Consider the following 24,395-nt stretch of genomic DNA (forward strand, 5'->3'; position numbering starts at 1 on the left):
TTCTGCAGATGCTCACTGAACTGACATCACAATCACAAGATTTGCTGGCATCTCACGTGACTTTACCCATGAGGACTGTTCAACCTCCAAGTTGTTTGACTTTTGAGGCATATTTTTCTAGAAAATTCCAAATAGTACAACTTTTGGTTCACACTAGTGCAAAAAAAACTAATTGAAACTGAAAAAAAAATAAAACAAATTTGATTTATACCGGTAATCTTGAGGAAGGAATTCCTGTTTTAAAGATAATGTAATACCGTTTTCATCATATTTACCTGAGTTGTCCAGCACAAACCTTAATATCCTTCATTTGGTTTTGGCACTCAATCCACACATATGGTCTGTCAAACATTTCACTCAAATTCAGTTTGACCAAATCAGTTGATCTTTCTCACACTCAGATAATCAAAATGATTTGGTTTGCTCGCCTCACTTCTAGGTAATCGCTCCTGCGAGTGCTGCAGCAAAGTGTTTAGGCAGGTTTGCCCTGGATGTGATTATTTGTACTAGCTTTAACGGAGAACGAGATTGTGAAAGGTTGAAAATATCTCCTGCTGCAGCCCTTTAATTACATCCAGTTCATTTATTTGTCTAGTAACTCACCGTATCGCTTACTGTACATGGCATGAGGCCACTGGATATATGATGGATACGCGAAGAGTCGCGAAACACGGTGTAAGAACAATTGGGGAGTCTCTCGGTTTTGTTTTGTTGCATTTTGCCCCAAAAAAAACATGCACAACTAACAACGAGATAGTTTTAAAAAAACAAAAAATATTATAACACCAATGCACACAACATTATTTCTAAATTGTTTATTGCAATCAAAAAGTTGCCGATTCTAGGATCAGAGGTTTAGGGGTGCTGGGAACAAATCGGCTACAAACGCATATGCCAGTCAGTAAGCTATTCAGTAGCACCTTGGCTTTAATATTATCACGTACAGTACATCACACAACAACTAACATCTCTCATTCTACTTCAAAGAGAGGACATTGGCGCTGTCTCTGACCACCTGAATCGTTTCCTAGCTCCAAAAAAATTTCAGTGTCAGTTAACCCCTATAATAAACAGTGGGCTACAATTAAATGCAGCAAAAATGAGGATTGGTAATGATAAAAGTGTGTTCGTTTTGGGTTGTTGATGTTAATAAATGTGCCACATATCCTCGTACTTACGCCATATCACTGATAGACAGCATATATAGCTCTGTGTAGGTCAAGTGCTCACAGCCCAGTCGGGTAGGGATTGGGTGGAGCAAAGCATTTTTGAGGCAATTGGGGTTGCTGTATTTTTGTTGTTAAAATATTAGGTTACAACCAAGTACAGTGGTTTTACACTTTTCTAGGTTGTTTAAAAATGACATACAGTTTAAAACAATGTTTTGGAGGTCTCAAATTTTAGGGGCTAGAAATGCCAATGGTCGCAACTATAAAAAAAGATAGCATAATGTGTTTATCTGTTCTTTATTTGTTTTTTTAACATAGTCCAGTAAGTTAAAACAAAACCTGTTCAATTAAATGAAATGTACTAACAAAAACGACAGAACCTTCACAGTTTGTTAAAAAAATGTTTTTGCTGTTGTTGGCTCGACAGACAAAACACTTTAGAGGGGATTCCACACTACTGTAACTACTTCAGCTGCTGTTTATTGAAGCAAAAACTCATGGCAGGTGACCTTAATATAAAATCTTAAAAATCACTAGGATGGGGTTCCAATTAAAAATAATAATAATAAAAAAATAAATGAAAAAAAAAAACAGGATACCATCTGCCGGCACGGTGGGCGACTGGTTAGCACATCTGCCTCACAGTTCTGGGGACCGGGGTTCAAATCCCAGCCCCGCCTGTTTGGGGTTTGCATGTTCTCCCCGTGCCTGGGTGGGTTTTCTCCGGGCACTCTGGTTTCCTCCCACATCCCAAAAACATGCATGGTAGGTTAATTGACAACTCTAAATTGCCAATAGGTGTGAATGTGAGTGCGAATGGTTGTTTGTCTCTATGTGCCCTGCGATTGGCTGGCGACCGGTTCAGGGTGTACCCCGCCTCCCGCCCGAAGATAGCTGGGATAGGCTAGACATAGTCGAGATTGTCGAGAAGAAACTACTGGCTCACTTTATGATTTTCCCGCCGGCTATAATAGGCTGGTACACTGCGTAGTCTTGCGCTGCCTGTTTCATCACTGGTGTGGTTGTTCATTATTATTTGGAATTTGAACTTTTCAAATTTTAAAAGATTTACCTATTTTGACTTCCTGCCTCAACTTTATGTGTTGTTGCCTTTGGCAACACATCTGTAAACTTGCGAAGGTGGCTCCAAAGGGGAGATGTGGATTTGTGTGGCTTTTTAATGTCAAATCGCAATTCTATAAAATTGATAATTTTGTATTAAGACTTTCTTGATAGACAGCACAAACGAGTAGTGGTTAGCACGTCTGCCTCACAGTCAAGATGCAATTTCCTCATGAAATGAATTGGATCTTGGTTCAGGCTTCCTCCAGCTTCCTCCAACATACCAAAACTGCATCGTAGGTTTATTGGAGACTCTAAATTGTCAATAGGTAGGAATGTGACTCTGATTGGTTGTTTGGCTTAACGTGCCCTGCAATTTGGCTGGCGGCCAGTCCAGGGTGCACTTCGCCTCTTGCACAAGTCAGCTCCCTCAAGCCTAATGAGGACAAGTAGTATAGAAAATGAATGGATGGACGGACTTTCTTTATGTTTTTTCATTTGTTCATAGGAGTCATTTTATATCTAATGATAGTGTATTTAGTTAAATACGAGGGGTGTCAAAAAGTAAAGCCCAATTTTTAAAGGTCCAAAAAGGTGATAATCTGATGGTGCCAGATTGGGTAAATATGGGGGATGGGTTATGGTTGTCCAGCCAAAGGAACAGATGACTTCACAAACTACTTTGCCTGTCACAGAGGCTAAATCAGGCTCTTGTTCTTCGCCTTTGATCCTGGACACCCACTTTTTGACTGTGCTGTTGCCTATTGCAGCATCCCCATTCACATTTCGCAACCTTTTGAAAATGTTGAGTGGTAGTTACCCTTCCAAAACAAGAAATTCTATCACAGATCTCTGCTTCTGACAGGCATCCAACAATGATGTCATTTCCAAAATAGCTGACAGGAAAAACAAAAACAAAAAAACCTTCAAACAAGTATTTCAACCACAAATCATGAAGATTTCTGGGGGGGAAATATGGCTAAGGTAAATTAAATTGGGCTCATTACTTTTTGTCTGCCCCTGGTAATTTTCTCACTGATGACAGATTTTAATAATCTGAAAGTGTGTGCACTGCAATGTTGCAGTATTTGAGTATGTTTCTTGATTAAATGCAGCAGTCCAGTACCACCAGAGTGTGGTGTGTCCTATGTTATTGATGGTGTGGCCCTGCTGTGTGTTCTCCAGACTCAGCCTCAGTCGGCTCCTCACTGGAGGACCAGGCGAGGTTAAAGCGAGGCCGCCTCGCAGAGGAACTCAATGAGAAGCTGGCTCTCAGGCCTGGGCCTATGGAGCTCGTCCAAAAGAATATCATTCCTCTAGACTCTGCCCTCACCATGACAGGTATCAGCAGAGAGATGCTTCACTAGTTTATTAACACATCGTTTAATACACCTGCATCTCAATCTGCGTGGCCCCGCTTTAGCATTCTCAGCATCACTTAGTGGAACTTGAAAGGAGAGCATGCTGGTTTTCTAATTACACCTGAATAAAATGGAGCCCGCTCTAATACACAGTAAGACAGTGAGTGTGCACTTGTGTTTTTCCACATTTATACCAATTAACATGTTAATTTGAGCTAAACATTATGATGACACTAGCTTTTACAATATTTTACTGTATACTAAAAGACTAAATATAATCAATTAAATGTTATTACCACTTAATTTGTGGGGGTGTTTTCTATTATAACCAAATATTTATTATTGTATTAAAGGCATGTTATTAATTTCATGGCAAATCACAAATTGGTCCACCATACCAAAGTATATTAAATCTGCAGTGACCTGGAAGAAGTAGAAGGTTTTATGGGTAAAATATACTTTGAAATCGCTAGCCAATGAAATTAATGCATTTCCAAAACTGTTTTCGTCATATGTTTCGTATGAAAATAAAATAAAAAATTTAATTTGAAGGTACTGCACATGCTAAAGAATAAACACTGAGCTGAATGTCAAAGTAAAACACAAGTAAATACATTTTAGATCTCCAGAATTCTCATTTTTGTTTATTAAGGCAAGTTCTCTTTGACAAGGGTGTATTTGTATCGATGTTTAGTCAGTATTTATTGGGGAGGTTCAAGTGTTTGGGGAGCCCTCTTGAAACACCCTTTGATTCCAGGAAATGCACCTCGGACGCTCTTGATTTGGCAATATGCGTAATGCCGGGCCTTGGACTGTTTGTCTTGTTATCCTCTCCATGTTTTGTGCACTCTTTATATCATTCCTGACAGTGTAATATGTATGTGTTTTACTATGGTGGTTAGTGGTTCTGTCTGCCTTGATCATTCAGTAAACAGGCTGCGTTAAGAAAGATGCAGTCATCTGGTTTACACTACCACTGCAGAAGGCTGGAAGTGCTTTATTGGGATGAGCAGCAGCTGTATTTAGGCCCACCCTCTTTCTTTAGAAGTGTGTTTGCAAGCACGTGTGTGTGTGTGGAGGGGGGCTAAATGTGTATATTTGTAACTACCTCCCCTCCTTTTAGCACTTGTCTCAGCTTTAACGGGCTCGCATGGCTCCAGCAAGCCACCTACAAAGGTTTCTGACGGGACCAGGCTGCTCGCCCGCAGCCTGAACTCGTCACCTTTAAGTGGTGAACCCTGAGCACAGTACTCCAAACCTCTGTGCAGTAAGTCTGGAAACTATGTGACCCAACGTAACTCCTTGACCAGCCACTTGAACAGTGCAAGTCTCCAAAGCTTGCAGATGTCCCTTAATTATGCCACTTCAGTCTCTTGAAATGATCCAATTGATGCGGTTTCATGAAGAGGACATAAATTTATGAAGCGCGCTGTGTACTGTATGTCTGTGTGTGTGTGTGTTTGTGTGTGTTTTGCAAGGGGGGGGTTCAATGGGTTTCATGAGCCCACTGCTGTGATTGAAACCAGGGATCTGTTTTTGGTTGTCACATGTCTGGATGCAAAAAGAATCTTATATCCCTCACACACGCACACACACACCAATCTACAACACTGCTCTTTCTCAGATAGGCACTCTCAGCTCCTCCAATCACAGCTCAGGCCTTTGTCAGACCAGCCAATCAGGATTTGAAGTGGCTATGTCAGTGTTTCACCAGAGCAGCGTAACACCTCCACATTGAGTGTGTACCAGGTGTCAGTGAGACATGCAAGTCAAGTGTCACACATTACAAACATTCATTCTAACACCTATGAGCACATGAAACAAACATACAAATATGTTTAAATAAAGCTTATGTTTTCATTACTGTTTGTTTTTGTTAGAGGTCACGCAATTACTACTTAGTCTATAATTAAGTCTAAAGTTATAAAATTCCAGGTGTTAAATTGTTTCTTCTCTATCTCTCTCAATATATATATATACACACACACACACACACAAACACACACACACACACACACATTTTTGTTAGAGGTCACCCAATTACTACTTAGCCTATAATTAAGTCTAAAGTTATAAAATTCCAGGTGTTAAATTGTTTCTTCTCTATCTCTCTCAATATATATACACACACACACACAAACACACACACACATTTTTGTTAGAGGTCACGCAATTACTACTTAGCCTATAATTAAGTCTAAAGTTATAAAATTCCAGGTGTTAAATTGTTTCTTCTCTATCTCTCTCAATATATATACACACACACACACACAAACACACATTTTTGTTAGAGGTCACCCAATTACTACTTAGCCTATAATTAAGTCTAAAGTTATAAAATTCCAGGCGTTAAATTGTTTCTTCTCTATCTCTCTCAATATATATACACACACACACACAAACACACACATTTTTGTTAGAGGTCACGCAATTACTACTTAGCCTATAATTAAGTCTAAAGTTATAAAATTCCAGGCGTTAAATTGTTTCTTCTCTATCTCTCTCTCAACACACACACACACACACACACACACACACACACACACACACACACACACACACACACACACACACACACACACACACACACACACACACACACACACACACACACACACACACACACACACACACACACACGGTGGACGACTGGTTAGAGTGTCTGCCTCACAGTTCTGAGGAGCGGGGTTCAATCCCTGGCCCCGCCTGTGTGGAGTTTGCATGTTCTCCCCGTGCCTGTGTGGGTTTTCTCCAGGCGAGTGTCCGGTTTCCTCCCACATCCCAAGAACATGCATGGTAGGTTAATTGACAACTCTAAATGGCCCGTAGGTGTGAATGTGAGTGTGAATGGTTGTTTGTTTGTATGTGCCCTGCGATTGGCTGGCAACCAGTTCAGGGTGTACCCCGCCTCTTGCCCGAAGATAGCTGGGGTAGGCTCCAGCAGCCCGCGACCCTAGTGAGAATAAGCGATAAAGAAAATGGATGGATGGATATTAAAAGAGAAAAACTGAAATATCACACAGCCAGACATATTCAGAACCTTTGCTCAGTATTTAGCTAATGTAAAATTAGATACTGTATAAATATATTTTGAAATATTCTTATAATAATATTTCATTTTCATTATTACATTTTTGTCTTATTCAAGGTGACTCAGCTGACAGGTAGGGCAGCGCCCTAGCTTCCTCGAATGACCAGCTGCCACTGTCGTTTCGCTGTACACTTTTATAATAGAGGAAGTTTAAGTACAGAGTTGAGGTTTGGGTGTTGGCAGAGGCCTACTGAGTATTATTTGGGTTAAGGAGGATTCCTGATTCAAACTCATTGATGAAAAAGTCTAGTGGCCTTTTGGAGGTGCGGGGGCGCAGGTAATGACAGAAACAAGTATCTTAAAATCCTCTTAATTTCCTTCATCTGCCTAACCCAAATTATTTTGGGTCGACCCCCTGTATTTATTTACTACACCTGACAGAGTTAGTGTGGTATTTACTGTTATGCTCGTTATCAAGATTATCTTTGGTGACATAAAAACTCTTATGGGTCTTCTTTGCAGTGAACCATGGCAAGTTCCCCAAGCAGGAGGACTCGTATGCCTTTGAGGAGGACAGCAGCAGTGAGAGTTTGTCTCCTGAACAGCACCACAGCGATGAGTCTCAGGGTTCAGCCTGCCCTTCTTCATCTGAGGTGGTCGGCAGTGTGCCCTCCTCCTCTTCCTCACCTGCACTCTCCAGCACACAGCAGGTACAAACATCCTTGCACTGTCTTAAAAACATATTAAGAAGGTGTACTTATGTCACTGGTGTTTTCATGCTCCGTGTTCCCAGTCTGCTTTTTTTTCCTACCCACTTTGACGTTGACAGGTTCTATACTCCCTCCTATCCAATCTTTGCATGTTCTGCCCCTTTGTGGCGTCATAATGAACTACATCCCGCTTCTGAGGTGCCTGTTTTTTATGAGGGGCCGTTAGGACCTTATTCAGGATTTGCTCTCACACTTACTATTCAAATGCTTTCACACACACACAAACTACTGAAAGGCTCTCATAAGGACTACTCAAACACTCTCGTGCGCACGAGTCTTGCTCTCAATAACACTACTCAAATGCTCTTATTGACTACTCAAATGCTCTCAATTACACTACTCAAATGCTCTCATTTAAACTACTCAGATGCTCTCATACACGAGTCTTGCTCTCATTAACACTTCTCAAATGCTCTCATACACACACATCTTGCTCTCATAAACACTACTCAAATGTTCTTTACGCACGCGTCTTGCTCTCATCAACACTGCTCAAATGCTCTCACACACACGCGTCTTGCTCTCATCAACACTACTCAAATGCGTTAACGCGAGCACGTCAATCACATTCTTGCACACATCACTGGCATTCACAAGTTCATGTCAATCATGCTCACACATGAATAGTGTAAATCTTTTATTAGGTAGTTCAAAAAGTTAGATAGTTCAAAAAGTGAAATTATAGAGATGAACTGTGTACTGCACACACTCAGAGAGAAGTATTTCATATTTAAAATATCTATTATTTTGATGATTGTAGCACATAGCAAATAAATAAAAAAATTCCCCATATGGAGAAACTAAAATATAACATCAAATGAAATAGTCAATTAATTCAAGAAATAAAGGGATTTATAATGTAGAAATTAGGCTTGAATTTTCCCTCTGAAAAGTACTTCAGTGTTTAATCACTCTATGAGTACTGAAGAAAAACTTTTAACTACATTCTAATTTATTGAGATGTACCTATATTTAAAAAAGTTACAAAATATTTCACTCTGACTGTATGTAGTCTGGAGTGCATATCTATGACACGAGCTTCACAACGACAATTAAATTCCTTCATTCCCTTTGGACAGCTCATTAGGAGGAGCAGAGGAGCTTAAATGCGACTATCCGGCCATCCGGCCTGCAACGAACTGTATACGTTTCAGATTGTAACGCAGCGGTGTAGAAACCGTCTTGAGTCAAGGAGTAAACACACGTCCACTGTGCCTTAGCCCGAAAGGTACATTTATTCGGCAGCATCCGCAACCGAATAATGGCGTCTCGCTCTTGATAGATGAACCAGCCGCCTAGCCCTACGTCATACACGACACGGCTTCTGATTGGCCGACCATTACGTCATATACTACAGCACTTACACAGTAAAAGCAACCATTTTAAATCAATGAGGAAAAGTGTTATTGTAACACAAATATCAACACGTATACGACATCTATACATTAAAAATATATATGTATGTACTATACAGTATAATGCTATGTAACGCTACTGCTTAAGTTAGTATTGTACTTTATGGCTGTTGGTCAATGCCATATTTTATTTTGAAACCACTTACTTTTAAACTCATATAAATACACGCTCACATACACGCTTCAAATGTTTGCACACATACAGGTCAAACACACTCGCATGAACATGTCAAATCTATTCACATACCATCCTCAAATCCATTCATAAAATATACTCAAATCCTTGCATACATACTTGTGGGGGGAAAAAAAATGTTGGGAGATTTATTTTTCATCCAAGTGTGTTTGACCTGTATGTGTGCAAACATTTGAGGCATGGATGTGAGCGTGTATTTATAAGTTGAAAAGTAAGTAAAGAATAACTTCTCTCAATAAAATCTCAATAAATTTGAATATAGTTGAAAAGTTTTTCTTCAGTACTCATAGAGTGATTAAACACTGAAGTACTTTTCAGAGGGAAAATTCCAGCCTAATTTCTACATTAAAAATCACTTTATTTCTTGACTTAATTGACTATTTCGTTTGATGTTATATTTTAGTTTCTCAATATGGGGAATTTTTTTTAATTTGCTATGTGCTACAATCATCAATATAATACATATTTTAAATATGAAATACTTCACTCTGAGTGTGTGCAGTTCATCTCTATAATTTCACTTTTTGAATTGAACTACGTAATAAAAGATTTACACTATTCATGTGTGAGCATGATTGACATGAACTCGTGAATGCCAATGATGTTTGCAAGAATGTGATTGACGTGCTCGCGTGAACGCATTTGAGTAGTGTTGATGAGAGCAAGACGCGTGTGTGTGAGAGCATTTGAGTAGTGTTGATGAGAGCAAGAAGCGTGTGTATAAGAGCATTTGAGTACTGTTGATGAGCGCAAGACGCGTGCGTATGAGAGCATTTGAGTAGTGTAAATGAGAGCAAGACTCGTGCGTATGAGAGCATTTGAGTAGTGTAAATGAGAGCATTTGAGTCGTGTAAATGAGGGCATTTGAGTAGTGTCAATGAGAGCATTTGAGTACTGTCAATGAGAGCATTTGACTTATGTCAATGAGAGCATTTGAGTAGTGTCAATGAGAGCATTTGAGTAGTGTAAATGAGGGCATTTGACTAGTGTAAATGAGAGCATTTGAGTAGTGTCAATGAGAGCATTTGACCAGTGTAAATGAGAGCATTTGAGTACTGTCAATGAGAGCATTTGACTCGTCAATGAGAGCATTTGACTCGTGTCAATGAGAGCATTTGAGTAGTGTCAATGAGAGCATTTGAGTAATGTTAATGAGAGCAATACTCGTGCGAATGAGAGTGCTTGAGTAGTCCTCATGAGAGCCTTTCAGTAGTTTGTGTGTGTGTGTGTGTGTGTGTGTGGAAGCATTTGAATAGTAAGTGTGAGAGCTAATCCTGAATAATGCCCCTAACGGCCCCTCATAGTTTTTGCACTTACAATAATGCCATCGGACAAGCACATACTGTAGCTACTTATATCTCATGCTTCCTTCCAGTTTCCTTTCTTTTAGACTGATCTCATTTTCAACTGGTCATTGATTATACATTTGAATTAGAAGCACGACAATGAATCAGCAATTATGGTCAGATTAAACTTCATAAAAAGCTTTTAATTGTTAATTGTCCAGGGGTTTATGTCCCAGATAGGTTCTCCCAGGGCTCAAGGGTCCTAAGTGAGAGACCAGACAAAGCACGGTTCAAAAACCCCTATGGTGACTAATAAAATTGAACAATGTTTTGCCGGGTTCCCCTCTGGAGCCAGGCCTGGACGTGGGGCTCAATGGGAGTGCCTGGGCCTGCACCTGAGCTCGAAGAGGCACCGTGGGTCCCCCTTCTCCTGTGATCACCCCCTTTGGGAGGGTCCTAAAGGGGGTTGCTTGCAATATGAGCTGAGTGGCATCCAAAAGTGGAAACCTTGGTGGTCTGGGCCCTGGTTACAGAAGCTGCCTCTACACACATGGAATGACACCTCTCTGAGAAGGAAGGAGCCGAAACTGGTGTGCTTAGGTCGGAGAGGTTCCTGGTAAGATATAGATGGACTTGCCTTGACACACAGCTTGGGCTCCGGAACCAGTCTTCTTGAGAGGGGGTTAGAATTTCTTTCACTCTGGAGTTGCCCCCGGTGAGAGGTGCCAAGAATCAGAATCAGAATCATCTTTATTTGCCTAGTACAACCCCAATTCCAATGAAGTTGGGACATTGTGTTAAACATAAATAAAAACAGAATACAATGATTTGCAAATCATGGTTAACCTAGATTTAATTGAATGCTCAACAAAGATGTTCAAACTGATAAACTTTATTGTTTTTAGCAAATAATCATTAACTTGGAATTTTATGGCTGCAACACGTTCCAAAAAAGCTGGGACAGGTGGCAAAAAAGACTGAGAAAGTTGAGGAATGCTCATCAAACACCACAACAACATCCCACAGGTGAACAGGCTAATTGAGAACAGGTGGGTGCCATGATTGGGTGTAAAAGGAGCTTCCCTGAATTCCTCAATCATTCACAAGCAAAAATGGGGTGAGGTTCACCTCTTTGTGAACAAGTGTGTGACAAAATAGTCGAACAGTTTAAGGACAATGTTCCTCAACGTACAATTGTAAGGAATTTAGAGATTTCATCATCTACGGTCCATAATATCATCAAAAGGCTCAGAGAATCTGGAGAAAACGCTGCATGTAAGCGGCAAGGCCAAAAACCAACATTGAATGCCCGTGACCTTCGATCCCTCAGGGGGCACTGCATCAAAAACCAACATCAATGTGTAAAGGATATCACCACATGGGCTCAGGAACAATTCAGAAAAAACAATGTCAGTAAATACAGTTCGGCGCTACATCCGTAACTCCAATTTAAAACTATATTATGGAAAGCAAAAGCCATTTATCAACAACACCCAGAAACGCCGCTGGCTTCTCTGGGCCCGAGTTCATCTAAGATGGACTGATGCAAAGTGGAAAAGAGTTCTGTGGTCCGACGAGTCCACATTTCAAATTGTTTTTGGAAATTGTGGATGTCGTGTCCTCTGGGCCAAAGACGAAAAGAACCATCCGGACTGTTATGGACGCAAAGTTCAAAAGCCAGCATCTGTGATGGTATGAGGCTGTGTTAGTGCCAATGGCATGGGTAACTTACACATCTGTGAAGGCACCATTAATGCTGAAAAGTACATTCAGATTTTGGAGAAACATATGCTGTCATCCAAGCAACGTCTTTTTCATGGATGCCCCTTGCTTATTTCGGCAAGACAATGCCAAACCACTTTCTGCACATGTTACAACAACGTGGCTTTGTAGTAAAAGAGTGCAGGTACTCGACTGGCCTGCCTGTGGGACAGACCTGTCTCCCATTGAAAATGTGTGTCGGAGTTTGTCCCTTTTTGTGGCTGCACCAAACCAGTATGTGATGGATGAACACACGACTGATTCGATGACTGCTGTGTAGTACTTCCTCAACAGCTTCTGTGGCAGGCCGTGCTTCCTCAGAAGCCGCAGGAAATACATCCTCTGCTGTGCCTTTTTGAAGATGGAGTTGGTCTCCCACTTCAGGTCCTGAGAGACTGTAATTCCCAGGAACTTGAAGGTCTCGATGGTGCAGGCATACAGTACTTATTACTCCCTGGTTCGGTGCCTGTATATTGGGGTTCACTGGAGTGAATGTGTGCCTTTGGGTGGGGGTCAGGCTGACTGTTGTTCATGCCTATGCATCAAACAGCAACTGAGAGTACCGGCCCTTTTTGGAGTCCTTGGAGGTGGTGTAGGAGGGCACACTTGTTGGGGACTCCCTTGTTCTACTCGGGACTTCAGTGCTCATGTGGGCAATGACATTGAGACCTGGAAGGCCGTGTTTTGGAGGAACGTGGGACTTGAGTGCACTACCACTTTTTAATGCATGTTAATATAATGTCTGACATCGGAATTAACAATTACTCTTCCACAAATTATTAATGAAGCAGCAAAAACAAACTGTTTTTATTTGTTGTTGTACTTTTTAAATCAGTGCCTCTGCCGCCAACACCAACTTGTGAATTGTAGTTTACTTTTGAGCCTCATATCGTAAATCTCGATGGACAGTGGTACACAACTGGAATTTGCTGACAAACAGAGAGAGGATGAGAACCTACAGAAGCAAACCAATGTCCAAAGTTAGAACATATAAAAAAAATACACAATGTACACGGGTGAAACTAATAATTGAGAGTCATGTTAAAATAAATAGTGTGTATTAACTCAGTGTAGCATGCCTCAGCAAAGACTGTGTTCTGGAAGAAGTACTGTATATACAGAGGTAGTCAGGGATCCAGAGGTGCAAAACAAGAATAAAAAATAATCTTAAAATCAGCAGATCACCAGATGTTGCATATTGATGAGTAAATAACACAATACAGTATATTGATTTTGTTTGTGAACAGGAGGGGATAACCAGGGACCCGTGTGACCAAAGCCAGGATGAAGGACTGTCTAGAGTTAGCAATTACCATGCTACCCCCCCAATACCAGTACCTGCTATTGTCAAGGTTGGCACATGATGAATGACAGCTTCTCATATTTTAAAGTCTATATAAATATTTTACTGTGTTTGTTTTGTTTTACAGTCCAAGACATCGGACAAGAACCGCCATAAGAAGCCCAAAGACGTGAAGCCCAAAGTGAAAAAACTCAAATACCACCAGTACATACCGCCAGACCAGAAGGCTGATAAGTCGCCTCCACCTATGGACTCGGCATACGCCAGACTCCTCCAGCAGCAGCAACTCTTCCTTCAGCTGCAGATCCTCAGCCAACAGAAACACGCTCACACTCATTCGCAGTCTGAGCAGCACACACACACTGCACATATGCATGGCCAGGCTCAGCAGCGACAGCCTGCCTTCAGTTACCAGCCACACCAACAGGCACAGATGCAGAAGTAAGTCACGATGTAAAAAAAACTCTATTAATACTGTATTTTTATTCGACGGCTCATCAAGTTGTTTGGTGGTATAATGTAAGCCTTTGACGGCAAGCACCCATTGACATTCATCCTAACACTATGGTTTTCATACTTTTACACAAAGTACCACCCCAAAAGAAATGGTTCTCAAAGTACCACAATAATGACCAACATTAATATACAAGAGTAGTAGGCCTAAATATTTAACAAAAATAAGACAGCTGTTGTATTTTAAAGTAATATTATAAAAGATGTCATTTTCCTAGAAAAAGTCCAAATTTTACATGAAAAACTTAAGGTTGCACATAAATTGTCATATTACGAGGCATAACTTAAACTTGTGATATTATGGGAACAACAGAAACCCAAGGTTTCCAGGTATTAAGTAAAAATAAAAGAAGATAATTAAAAATTATTCGAGACTAAAGATGGAATACCACAAGCAATATAAAAACATTTTATGATGAGAATAAATCAATAAAATGTTATATTACACAAAAAACATTTGTAATTTATGAGAATAAAATCTAAATATGAGAAATAAATATGTAACTTTACAGGACTAAAGTTAAAATGTTCAAAACAAAAACGTGAGAATTATAGGAAAAAATGGTTCTTAAAGATTAAATGCTGATGTATTGAACTTAAAAGTTAAATATAACCGAATTATTCTTAAGCAGTGATTCACTCACGTACCACTAGAGGGAGCCCACATACCACTAGTGATATTTGTACCACACTTTGAGAATTTCTGCTTTAACACAAACACTATTATACTCTACAATATACTAACAAGCATTAGCACATTGACGAGTACAATATCAGGTAATGTACTGTGTTGCTCTTATGAAGTAATGTGTTCAAATCTTTCATTCCAGAGGGTCCAGTGAGCAACTGTCAGTTTGTACCCCCAGCGGTCCGTCCAACACAGGAGAAAGCAACACTTCCTCACCAATCAAGACCACGTATCCTAACCAAAACAGCATCTCCCCAGTAAAACCTGGGCCCCTGCCAGCCAATCTCGATGACCTTAAAGTAGGTGCTCGAGTTAATTACCATCGTGTGTTTACCAGTCACTTAATGAGAACGCCAAATAAATATTTTTTGTATTTTTATTTATTTATTTTTTGTTTTGCTTTGCAAGGTATCAGAGCTCCGGCAGCATCTTCGTATCCGTGGATTGCCTGTGTCAGGTACCAAGACGGCCCTCATTGAGCGACTACGGCCCTTTAAGGACTCCAATTCCGGCCTATCCCCATCAGGCTCCTCTGATATCACCACAGTGACCTTCCCCGTTACTCCGACAGGCTCGCTGTCTTCTTACCAGTCTCCATCCTCTTCCAGCACTCTGTCCCAGAGAGGCTATTACCCTTATCCCAGCACCTCTTCGACCCCACCAATCTCACCAGCATCCTCTGAAAATTCCCTCAATGGCTCACTCCCAGACAGCTTCAGCGATGTGCCTATGTCCTCTCCGCCACAGTTCGCCCTGCAGGCATCTCCTGGCCGGCTCGGCCTGGATGATGGCCTGGGAGGGGGTGGATCACGAGCAGGGGAGGGTGGAAGAATGGAAGGCATGGATGCAGAAAAAGACAAAATGCTGGTTGAAAAACAAAAGGTGATTGAAGAGCTGACATGGAAGCTACACCAGGAACAAAGACAGGTGAGGAACAGCAGGTGTAACACATCCCCAAATCACTTGATGCAGCTACATATTTGCACTATTGGCAATGGTAACTAGTACATACAGGACATCCCCTCCTATTCCCTTTTTCTTGCTGTAGACTGAAAACTGACATCAAATGATGATTATGAGGCAGGAGATCAACATTTCAGTTCTCTTTATTTACATCTCGTTTTGAGAATCATTATTTGTAACGAAACAACATTTTTGTGAGATAAAAATAATTAGATTTTTTTCCCCAGACATTTTACAGCTTGTAGTTTAAAATCGTTTCTGAAAGGTTTATTTTTTAAAGCTTTTTGCTTAATTTGCTATGATTGAATTGTATTGCTTTGAAAGGGAAACCACTACTCAACCTTTTTTAAAAGTTTGCAAAATGTGTATGGAGGAGCTGCAGTGAGCTACAGCACAGTCAAAAAGTGGGTGTCTAGGATCAAAGGTGTAGAACAAGAGCCTGCTTTGACTGCAAAGAGCACATCAAGCCTGTGAGCCATGAACATCACCAAACTTTTGTGATGCATTTCCAGGTTAGAGATTGACCTGGCCAGTCTAACTTCCACGTTGTGCCCTAAATGAAGTCCTTTGTTGTTTTGGCTGTTTGCTTCGGGTCATCATTTTGCTGCATGATGAAGGATCACCCAATCAGAAACAGTGTAAACATTCTGCACTATTTATTGTATGAATAATAGATAATAGGAGACACCTGAGCAACTAAACGCGTCAGTCGCATGCTCCAATATTTTGTCCTCATGAAAAATGGTTGGGTTCAAAGAAAAGGTATTATCTTCTAAGTTATGTATCCCATCCAGGGGTAAAAACTGAAATAAAAGCTGGAAAGTTTATCTCGTCTCATATTCATCCCTTGATTTCAAACTCAATGTTTTGAGTCTCAATACAAACAATTGAACCCTCCCTGTTCCAATACTTTTGGACAACTACTTTCACTTTACAGTAATTTTTTTTTAGATTGAAATGCAAGACATTCAAAATGCTCCTAGTATATGTCCACAAATAACTGTGTAAATGCTGAGAACTGAGCATTTTCAAAATGATCCAAAGATGGCGTCAATGTCTTTGAAGATGTACAACCCCAATTCCAATGAAGTTGGGACGTTGTGTTAAACATAAATAAAAACAGAATTCAATGATTTTCATATCATGTTCGACCTATATTTAATTGAATACACTACAAAGACAAGATATTTAATGTTCAAACTGATCAACTTTATTGTTTTTAGCAAATAATTATTAACTTAGAATTTTATGGCTGCAACACGTTCCAAAAAAGCTGGGACAGGGTCATGTTTACCACCGTGTTACATCACCTTTTCTTTTAACAACAGTCAATAAACGTTTGGGAACTGAGGACACTAATTGTTGAAGCGTTGTTGGTGGAATTCTTTCCCATTCTTGCTTCATGTACAGCTTCAGCTGTTCAACAGTCCGGGGGTCTCCGTTGTCGTATTTTACGCTTCATAATGCGCCATGCACATTTTCAATGGGAGACAGGTCTGGACTGCAGGCAGCCCAGTCTAGTACCCGCACTCGTTTACTACGAAGCCACGCTGGTGTAACACATGCAGAATGTGGTTTGGCATCGTCTTGCTGAAATAAGCAGGGGCGTCCATGAAAAAGACGTTGCTTGGATGGCAGCATATGTTTCTCCAAAACCTGCATGTACCTTTCAGCATTAATGGTGCCTTCACAGATGTGTAAGTTACCCATGCCATTGGCACTAACACAGCCCCATACCATCACAGATGCTGGCTTTTGAACTTTGCGTCCATAACAGTCCGGATGATTCTTTTCCTCTTTGGCCCGGAGGACACGACGTCCCCAAATTCCAAAAACAATTTGAAATTTGGACTCGCCGGACCACAGAACACTTTTCCACTTTGCATCAGTCCATCTTAGATGAGCTCAGCCCCAGAGAAGCCGGTGGCATTTCTGGGTGTTGTTGATAAATGGCTTTTGCTTTGCATAGAGTTTCAAGTTGCACTTAAGGATGTAGCGCCGAACTGTATTTACTGACATTGGTCTTCTGAAGTGTTCCTGAGCCCATGTGGTTATATTCTTTATACATTGATTTCGGTTTTTGATGCAGTGCCGCCTGACGGATCGAAGGTCACGGGCATTCAATGTTGGTTTTTGGCCTTGCCGCTTACATGCAGCGTTTTCTCCAGATTCTCTGAACCTTTTGATGATATTATGGACCGTAGATGATGAAATCCCTAAATTCCTTGCAATTGTACGTTGAGGAACATTGTCCTTAAACTGTTCGACTATTTTCTCACGCACTTGTTCACAAAGAGGTGAACCTTGCCCCATCTTTGCTTGTGAATGACTGAGCAATTCAGGCAAGCTCTTTTTATACCCAATCATGGCACCCACCTGTTCCCAATTAGCCTGTGCACCTGTGGGATGTTCCAAACAGGTGTTTGATGAGCATTCCTCAACTTTCTTTTTTGCCACCTGTCCCAGCTTTTTTGAAACGTGTTGCAGCCATAAAATTCTAAGTTAATGATTATTTGCTAAAAACAATAAAGTTTATCAGTTTGAACATTAAATATCTTGTCTTTGTAGTGTATTCAATTAAATATAGGTTGAACATGATTTGCAAATCATTGTATTCTGTTTTTATTTATGTTTAACACAAGGTCCCAACTTAATTGGAATTGGGGTTGTAGTATAAATGAGTATTCAGTAAAATATTAATTCTTATGCCCGTGCTTGTTAGGTTGAGGAGCTAAAGATGCAGCTTCACAAGAGAAAGCGCTGCTATGGAGCAGCACAAGGCACCATCACTCCAGCTCAGTCCCACAATTTGTCCATGCACAATCAGACACCAGCCTTGATGGGTCACCACCCCTACGAGATGAACATCAAACAAGAGCCGATGTCATTGTCTTCAAGCTGCCCACTCTCCTCTCCCAAACATATCAAGAGCTCCCCAGGGAACTGCATGGAGGACATGGGACACTGCAACGCCATGCTCCCCAATATGGGGGGCGATTGTGGGCCACAATGTATGAACTCAGCCCCTTCCTCAGGCAGCCCATCCACCATAACTGCTTTCCTCAGTCCGCAGTGCTCACCACAGGACTCACCCATCGGAAAGCCTTCCGGAAGCCCCCAGCCGTTGTCTCCTAGCAACCCTTACATGATATCACCTCCTGTGGGGAGGGACGGCTGCGCTCACCCCACGTCCCACTGCAGTACCAGAGGATGCATTATGCAGGTATGATGCATTTAGCGGTAGAAATTTTCTATAGAACAGAAACCAGCAAACCTTAAACCTTCATTAGTGGAACCTTTAAGGTTGAACTAGTAAATTGGTTGAATACAGGACACTGAGCTGGGGGTGCCCAAGGGCCCCTCGACATCAGTCAGCATGAAGACTAGCATTGTTTGCAGTGGGAGTTGAACCGTGACCCTCTGGCAGAGGCATGCAAGGGGGGGCACAAGCATCCTAACGATTTGAGTGGGCATAGAAACCGTAACCTCCAATCGGCAAAGGTCCGTCAACCAAGCACCCCTGTTGACAAATGATCTTTTTCATCAGGCAAAAAGTCTTGTCAGCATGCCAGCCCACCAGTCGATGATTTTATTTCGATCAGACAAAAAGTGAAGCGTGCAGAGTCTCTGTCGTGGAAATGCACAAGTATAGGCAATGAACAATCCACACTCTCACCTTTATTTCTTGCCCATTTCCTGTCTTTGTATTATTATATAGCTGCAGCGGCCAGAGCAATCTGCTTCTTCCTTGACAATCACACCATGTTTGTGGTTCAATAAAGAATAATTCAGTAAGTATATGTAGTGCCCGATAAAAACACTGGGGGTCACAGTTTTTCAGTTGCAGTGAATTGGTGTACCTGTATGTGCAAGGGAAAATCACCATGTGTGTGACTGAGTTGCCGGGTGATTTTTTTTCGGGACTGTCCAGTTTAGTTGCAATTACTAGGTGCAAAGCTCGGTGTGCAGCGGGCCTTAGATTAATAGGGTAAAAAGGTGATTATGGGCTGGACTGTTGGGTCTGAAAAATTCCAGCCTGCATCCCAAATGTCAAAATAAAGGTAGTTGATCATTACCATGATAACCTGCACATATTTGGTAAAATTCACACTTATTATTTACACAGTATTTCAAAATGCTATTACGTATTTGATTAATTTCAGAGCCTGATCAGCTGTGACAGTGTGGATGCTGAGTATATTGATATGTTTTTCTTGTATTATTTAAATGCTGAGATGTGGCCAAGATGAAAGTCAGCTGCAGATTTTGTAATGCTGCATTCAAACTTACTGATTAAGGCTTTAACATTGAACATGCTCTTTTACTACAGGTACCGCATAAGAGCGGTTCTCAGCTCGTCAACTGTTCTTATCCGACAGACCAAAGAGGCCTTCAGGGAGTTTATTCCAATACATCCGATTATTCCTTCAATTACAATGGCTCAGCCAAGCCTGGCAACCCAAATATGCAACCAAAGGTAAACAATGATTAGATTGATTTCTCCCATCTGCTTTGTCCTTTATTTCATTGAAGTCTACCGCATCATTCCATTTATAAAGACACAATTAATTGTTCCTTCAATTTTTTTCTCATAAATTAAAGACACACTAGTGGTAAGCTCCCAAACAGAGAGCTAATGTCACTTCTCACCTGTTTTATGTAGATGTCATTAATGCCCCCTCCTCGTCAAGTTGGCCAAAAGTGCAAAGTCTCCTTCAATAGTTCACATTCATCTGACTTAAGCCAGCCCCCATGCTATGAGGATGCAGTAATGCAGGTAAATTTAAATCCATGATTGAGATTCTACAAATCGTGGCTGGCCCTTAATTTTATTTTATCTATTGGCGTTTCTCTCTGTTGAGTTTCCTGAAATCCATCACCTGTAGTGTATCTTTCTTTTTCTATTTGCTCTGTCCTATGCGCTGTATTTGTCAAAATTGGAGTACATTTTTGTAAAATTACTAATAATAAGCATGGTTTGAGTGAAATGGTTAAAGGACCATATTGATAGCACAGTTATGTCTACATAATACAGTCAGTCTGATATGAAAATACAGTGGAACCTCAGTTCATTTAACGCCCCAGTTCACAAACCATTTCCGAACAAAATTTTTAAAGAAATATTGCCACCATTCATGCACTATTTTTGTTTCACGAACATAGTCATGGCATGGACATGAAAGACTCAGTTGAGCTTTTTCTTGGGCTGTGTAACCATCATTTGCTCTATGGGTCAAACATTGAAGGTATTTTTATTTTTTGTTTGCTCTATTCGCCCTCAGTATTGCTCCAAAGAACCTGAAAACTAATCGTGATACTGTTATTTTATATTGGCTACGGTATTAGACAGGGAGCCAGTGGAATTGTTGCAGCGCTGACTTGATGTGGATGAATGGAGAGGGTCCTTGTGTTAATATGGGTGACAGATTTCTGGAGAAGCTGTAGTTTTTGGAGTGATTTGTGGGGGAGATTAAACAGGAGAGAGTTGCAATAATCCAGGTGGGATGTGACGAGGCTATGAACGAGGACAGCGGCCGTGTGGGGGGCTGAGTGATGGACGGAGGTGATCAATGTTTCGTAAGGGAAAGTAAGCAGACCATGTGATGTTTATTTGTGCTTGGAAGGAGAGTGTGCTGTCTATGTTTCAACTTATTTTTATATTGTACTGTATTTATTTTTAACCACACATGATGAACATAAGGTAAATATAATTTTGGTCTCGGGTTGGAACAAATTAATTGCATTTCCATTCATTTCAGTAGGAAACATTACCTTGGTTCGCTTTTTTGTTTGTTTTCAAACTGAGTCATGGAACACCACACCACTTTGCTGTCCAAACCTCTAATTGGATGTTGATCACTTGTAAAAATATTTTATCAGTAGCAAATGATTAAAAAGGAAATAATTGTCTTCATCCTCTTCGACTTCAATTTCCCTTTCCTGGTTTGAACGGTTCTCCCTTTTTAGATGTGTGTGTTGTTTTTCAAGCACAATTACCCATAATCATTCCCCATTTCATCAGCAAAACTACAAAGCCCTCGAATATCATCAACCCACACTGCATTGAAAACAAGCGAGATTATTCATTACACCCACTCAATCTGTCAACTTTCTATAGATCCTATCTTTGAAAGAATATATTTTTTAACATATCAAAAACATAAGAGCCAATTTTACCCTTAACCCCATTTGGCTGTGTAACAATTACAACGCTCCCTTTTGTATTATTTTCGCAGTTTGTTTTTTAGAGTCTAAAAAGTCTATGGGTCATGGTTCAAGAAATGCTGAATGAAGTGTTTTCCTTATCTACAGACTGCTTAACGGCTTTTGTCTTTCCAAGTGAAATCAGCCAACACCATTATTCACATTCAACATTTTTGTGTTACAGCAATTGATCAGAAGTCAGCAGATGGATGAACTTTTGGATGTCCTCATAGAAAGTGGAGGTGAGAGGAACTTTTTGAATTGTCCAAAACGAATTCTAGCACTCCATATAAAACACACATGCAACATTAGATACACATGCCCAATCTAATGAGAGCTAATAAATTAACTATCGAAAATCATGTTATCAAAGGTGAAAATGCTCAATTGTTAAGTGAGACTATCAGTATTCATGTAATAAAACTCCTCCTATTGTTTACAGTGGTGTGGACTACACTATTACATGAGCAGTGCTAAATATTAGTGATACCTACAAGTAAGCTATAAAGCAGAACAGTTCAAAACCTTTGTTTATTTTGAATATTTGGATTTGTGTCACACTTGGTTTAATATGTTCATTTGATGCTAAGCAGTAGAGGTATTGCTTTGTTATCCCTTGATAAATATACTGTATGGGCCTGCTTGTGGAAAAAGGCACTAACTCTAACTTCTACTGAGCAACAGTTAGCATGTTTTCATTTTATCACTTCACATTAGACAGATTACCCAACTACATAGAAAGATCCATCCATCCATTACATCTGTCCATTTTCAGTGTAAAATCTTTATCAGTCCTTCTCATCACTTTCTCTACCCAGGTTACTATCGTACTAGATGGTACCATACTTTTTTTTTTTGCATTTTGAATTGTTCTCATTAGACTAGGGCAAGATGTGAAATCCTTAACGATCTATCTTACCCCCTCTTGTGCTTAGGTTTCTATCTTGCTATATACAAAAAGTTAGCATGTTAGCATTTGTATCATCATCATCATTGGAAATACAAGGCAAGATGTAAAATCATTAAGTTGCCTCAGCACTTTCCCTGTTCAGGTTGATATGTTTTTATGTCAACATACAATATGTTAGCATTTAGCATTTTATCAATTTTCATTAGAAATAATACCTGAAAATAGGGCAAATTGTAAAATCCTTATCACCTGGGCTGAGCACTCTCTCTGCTCTGGTTTATATGTTTTTATAAGCCTGCATACAGTCTGTTATCATGTTAGCAATGTATCCATTGTCATTAGAAATAATAATAATAAAAATAATAATAATCTGAAAACAAGAAAAGATAATAAAATCATTATTAATTGGCCTTAACGTTTTCTCAACACAGTTTGTATTTTGCTAGGTTAGCATACCAAATGTTAGCATTCTATCAACTCTCATTAGACAGTACCCAAAAACTGCAAGATGTAAAATCTTTATCAATCTGCCTTCGCACTCTCTCTCTTCTAAGGGTCGCGGTTAAATCAATCAAAACGTTGACGTTGTGTGACACACACAGATAATATATATACCACCAGGAGATTGTGGATTCAACAGTTGCACGTTTCATGCTTTTCCTCTGCTCATTTTAACACTGGTCTTTGTCTTAGGTCTTTTTAACATTCATATTGCAGCGGCTCTGGTCCAAAACGCACAAGATGTAATTTGCAAAACCAAGCAGACCAAGAACTATCTCTTCAAACTGTCTGGAGCTAAAATACTTTATAGATGACAGTATTCACACAAAACAAAGTTTGCTTATTACAAAACCTGTCAAGTGTGAACATTTAAGCTAATTGTTTGAACCTAGACGCTACCATTTTATATATTAGTTACATCATCATCAACCTGATGCGTTGCTCCCTCATCTTCTCTTTCTCTTCAAGAGATGCCAGCTAACGCCAGAGAAGAGAGGGAGAGGTCCTCTGTAACCAAAGTCTTGCCTCACATTACTGTGTTCCCAGGGTACCCCAGCCTACTCGTCCCAAGGCTCCACCGCCACTACGAACACCAGTCGCCCACACAGCTTCATTACGACCACCTGGAGACTCTGCTGGGCCCAATGAGCAGGGGAGGGGAGGCAACCTCTCTTAAGATGGCCACAGATGACGGGCACCAAGAAGACGACGGAAATCGAGATAGCGAAGGATACAGCAGCCCCCACAACCACCAGCGCAACCCTCACCATCCCCAACAGGACAAAGTTGGGACCAACAGAGATCTGCCGGACACACCTCTTTCACCCCTCAACAAGGTGTCTCCTTTCCCAGAAGTGCAGGGGATGGTCAGTATGGCTTTCAGTGAAACCCCATGGGAGACGATGGAGTGGTTGGACCTGACGCCACCAACCTCAACCGCCGCCTTCAATGTCCCAACATCCATTGTGCCCAGCATTTTTAACGCAGAGTTCTTGGATGTCAGTGACATTAACTTAAACTCTGCTATGGACCTTCATCTGGAGCACTGGTGAACACAGACAGATCGACAAGCCAAAGCTAACACACCAGCTTGTAATTTAACTGTACACATCACATGAATCAACTACAGCGTTAGCTAAGAAAATAATGGAACTCAAAAGAGCCAAAGCCCTACAATCCTGAGTCAGACCAATCCTGATTCAACACCAAAATAGACAACTTCGTCAATATACCTTATGTTTACGCATGGGGTTAAGATCCAT

At 40.5% G+C, this 24,395-nt stretch overlaps 1 protein-coding gene across 1 annotated transcript in view; it reads left to right on the forward strand.

Moving 5' to 3' along the window:
• Positions 1–24,395, forward strand: part of myocd (myocardin) — a 35,965-nt gene extending 11,570 nt beyond the window's left edge. Inside the window, exons 3-11 of the mRNA XM_061706123.1 lie at positions 7,146–7,333; positions 13,299–13,403; positions 13,482–13,795; positions 14,698–14,854; positions 14,964–15,482; positions 18,241–18,741; positions 19,849–19,995; positions 21,907–21,964; positions 23,602–24,395. Coding sequence (XP_061562107.1) covers positions 7,146–7,333; positions 13,299–13,403; positions 13,482–13,795; positions 14,698–14,854; positions 14,964–15,482; positions 18,241–18,741; positions 19,849–19,995; positions 21,907–21,964; positions 23,602–24,185 — 2,573 coding nt within the window. The 3' untranslated portion in view covers positions 24,186–24,395. The remainder of the gene's footprint in view (positions 1–7,145; positions 7,334–13,298; positions 13,404–13,481; positions 13,796–14,697; positions 14,855–14,963; positions 15,483–18,240; positions 18,742–19,848; positions 19,996–21,906; positions 21,965–23,601) is intronic.

This window comes from Phycodurus eques, chromosome 19 (genome assembly GCF_024500275.1).
Source record: "Phycodurus eques isolate BA_2022a chromosome 19, UOR_Pequ_1.1, whole genome shotgun sequence".
Classification (NCBI taxonomy): domain Eukaryota; kingdom Metazoa; phylum Chordata; class Actinopteri; order Syngnathiformes; family Syngnathidae; genus Phycodurus; species Phycodurus eques.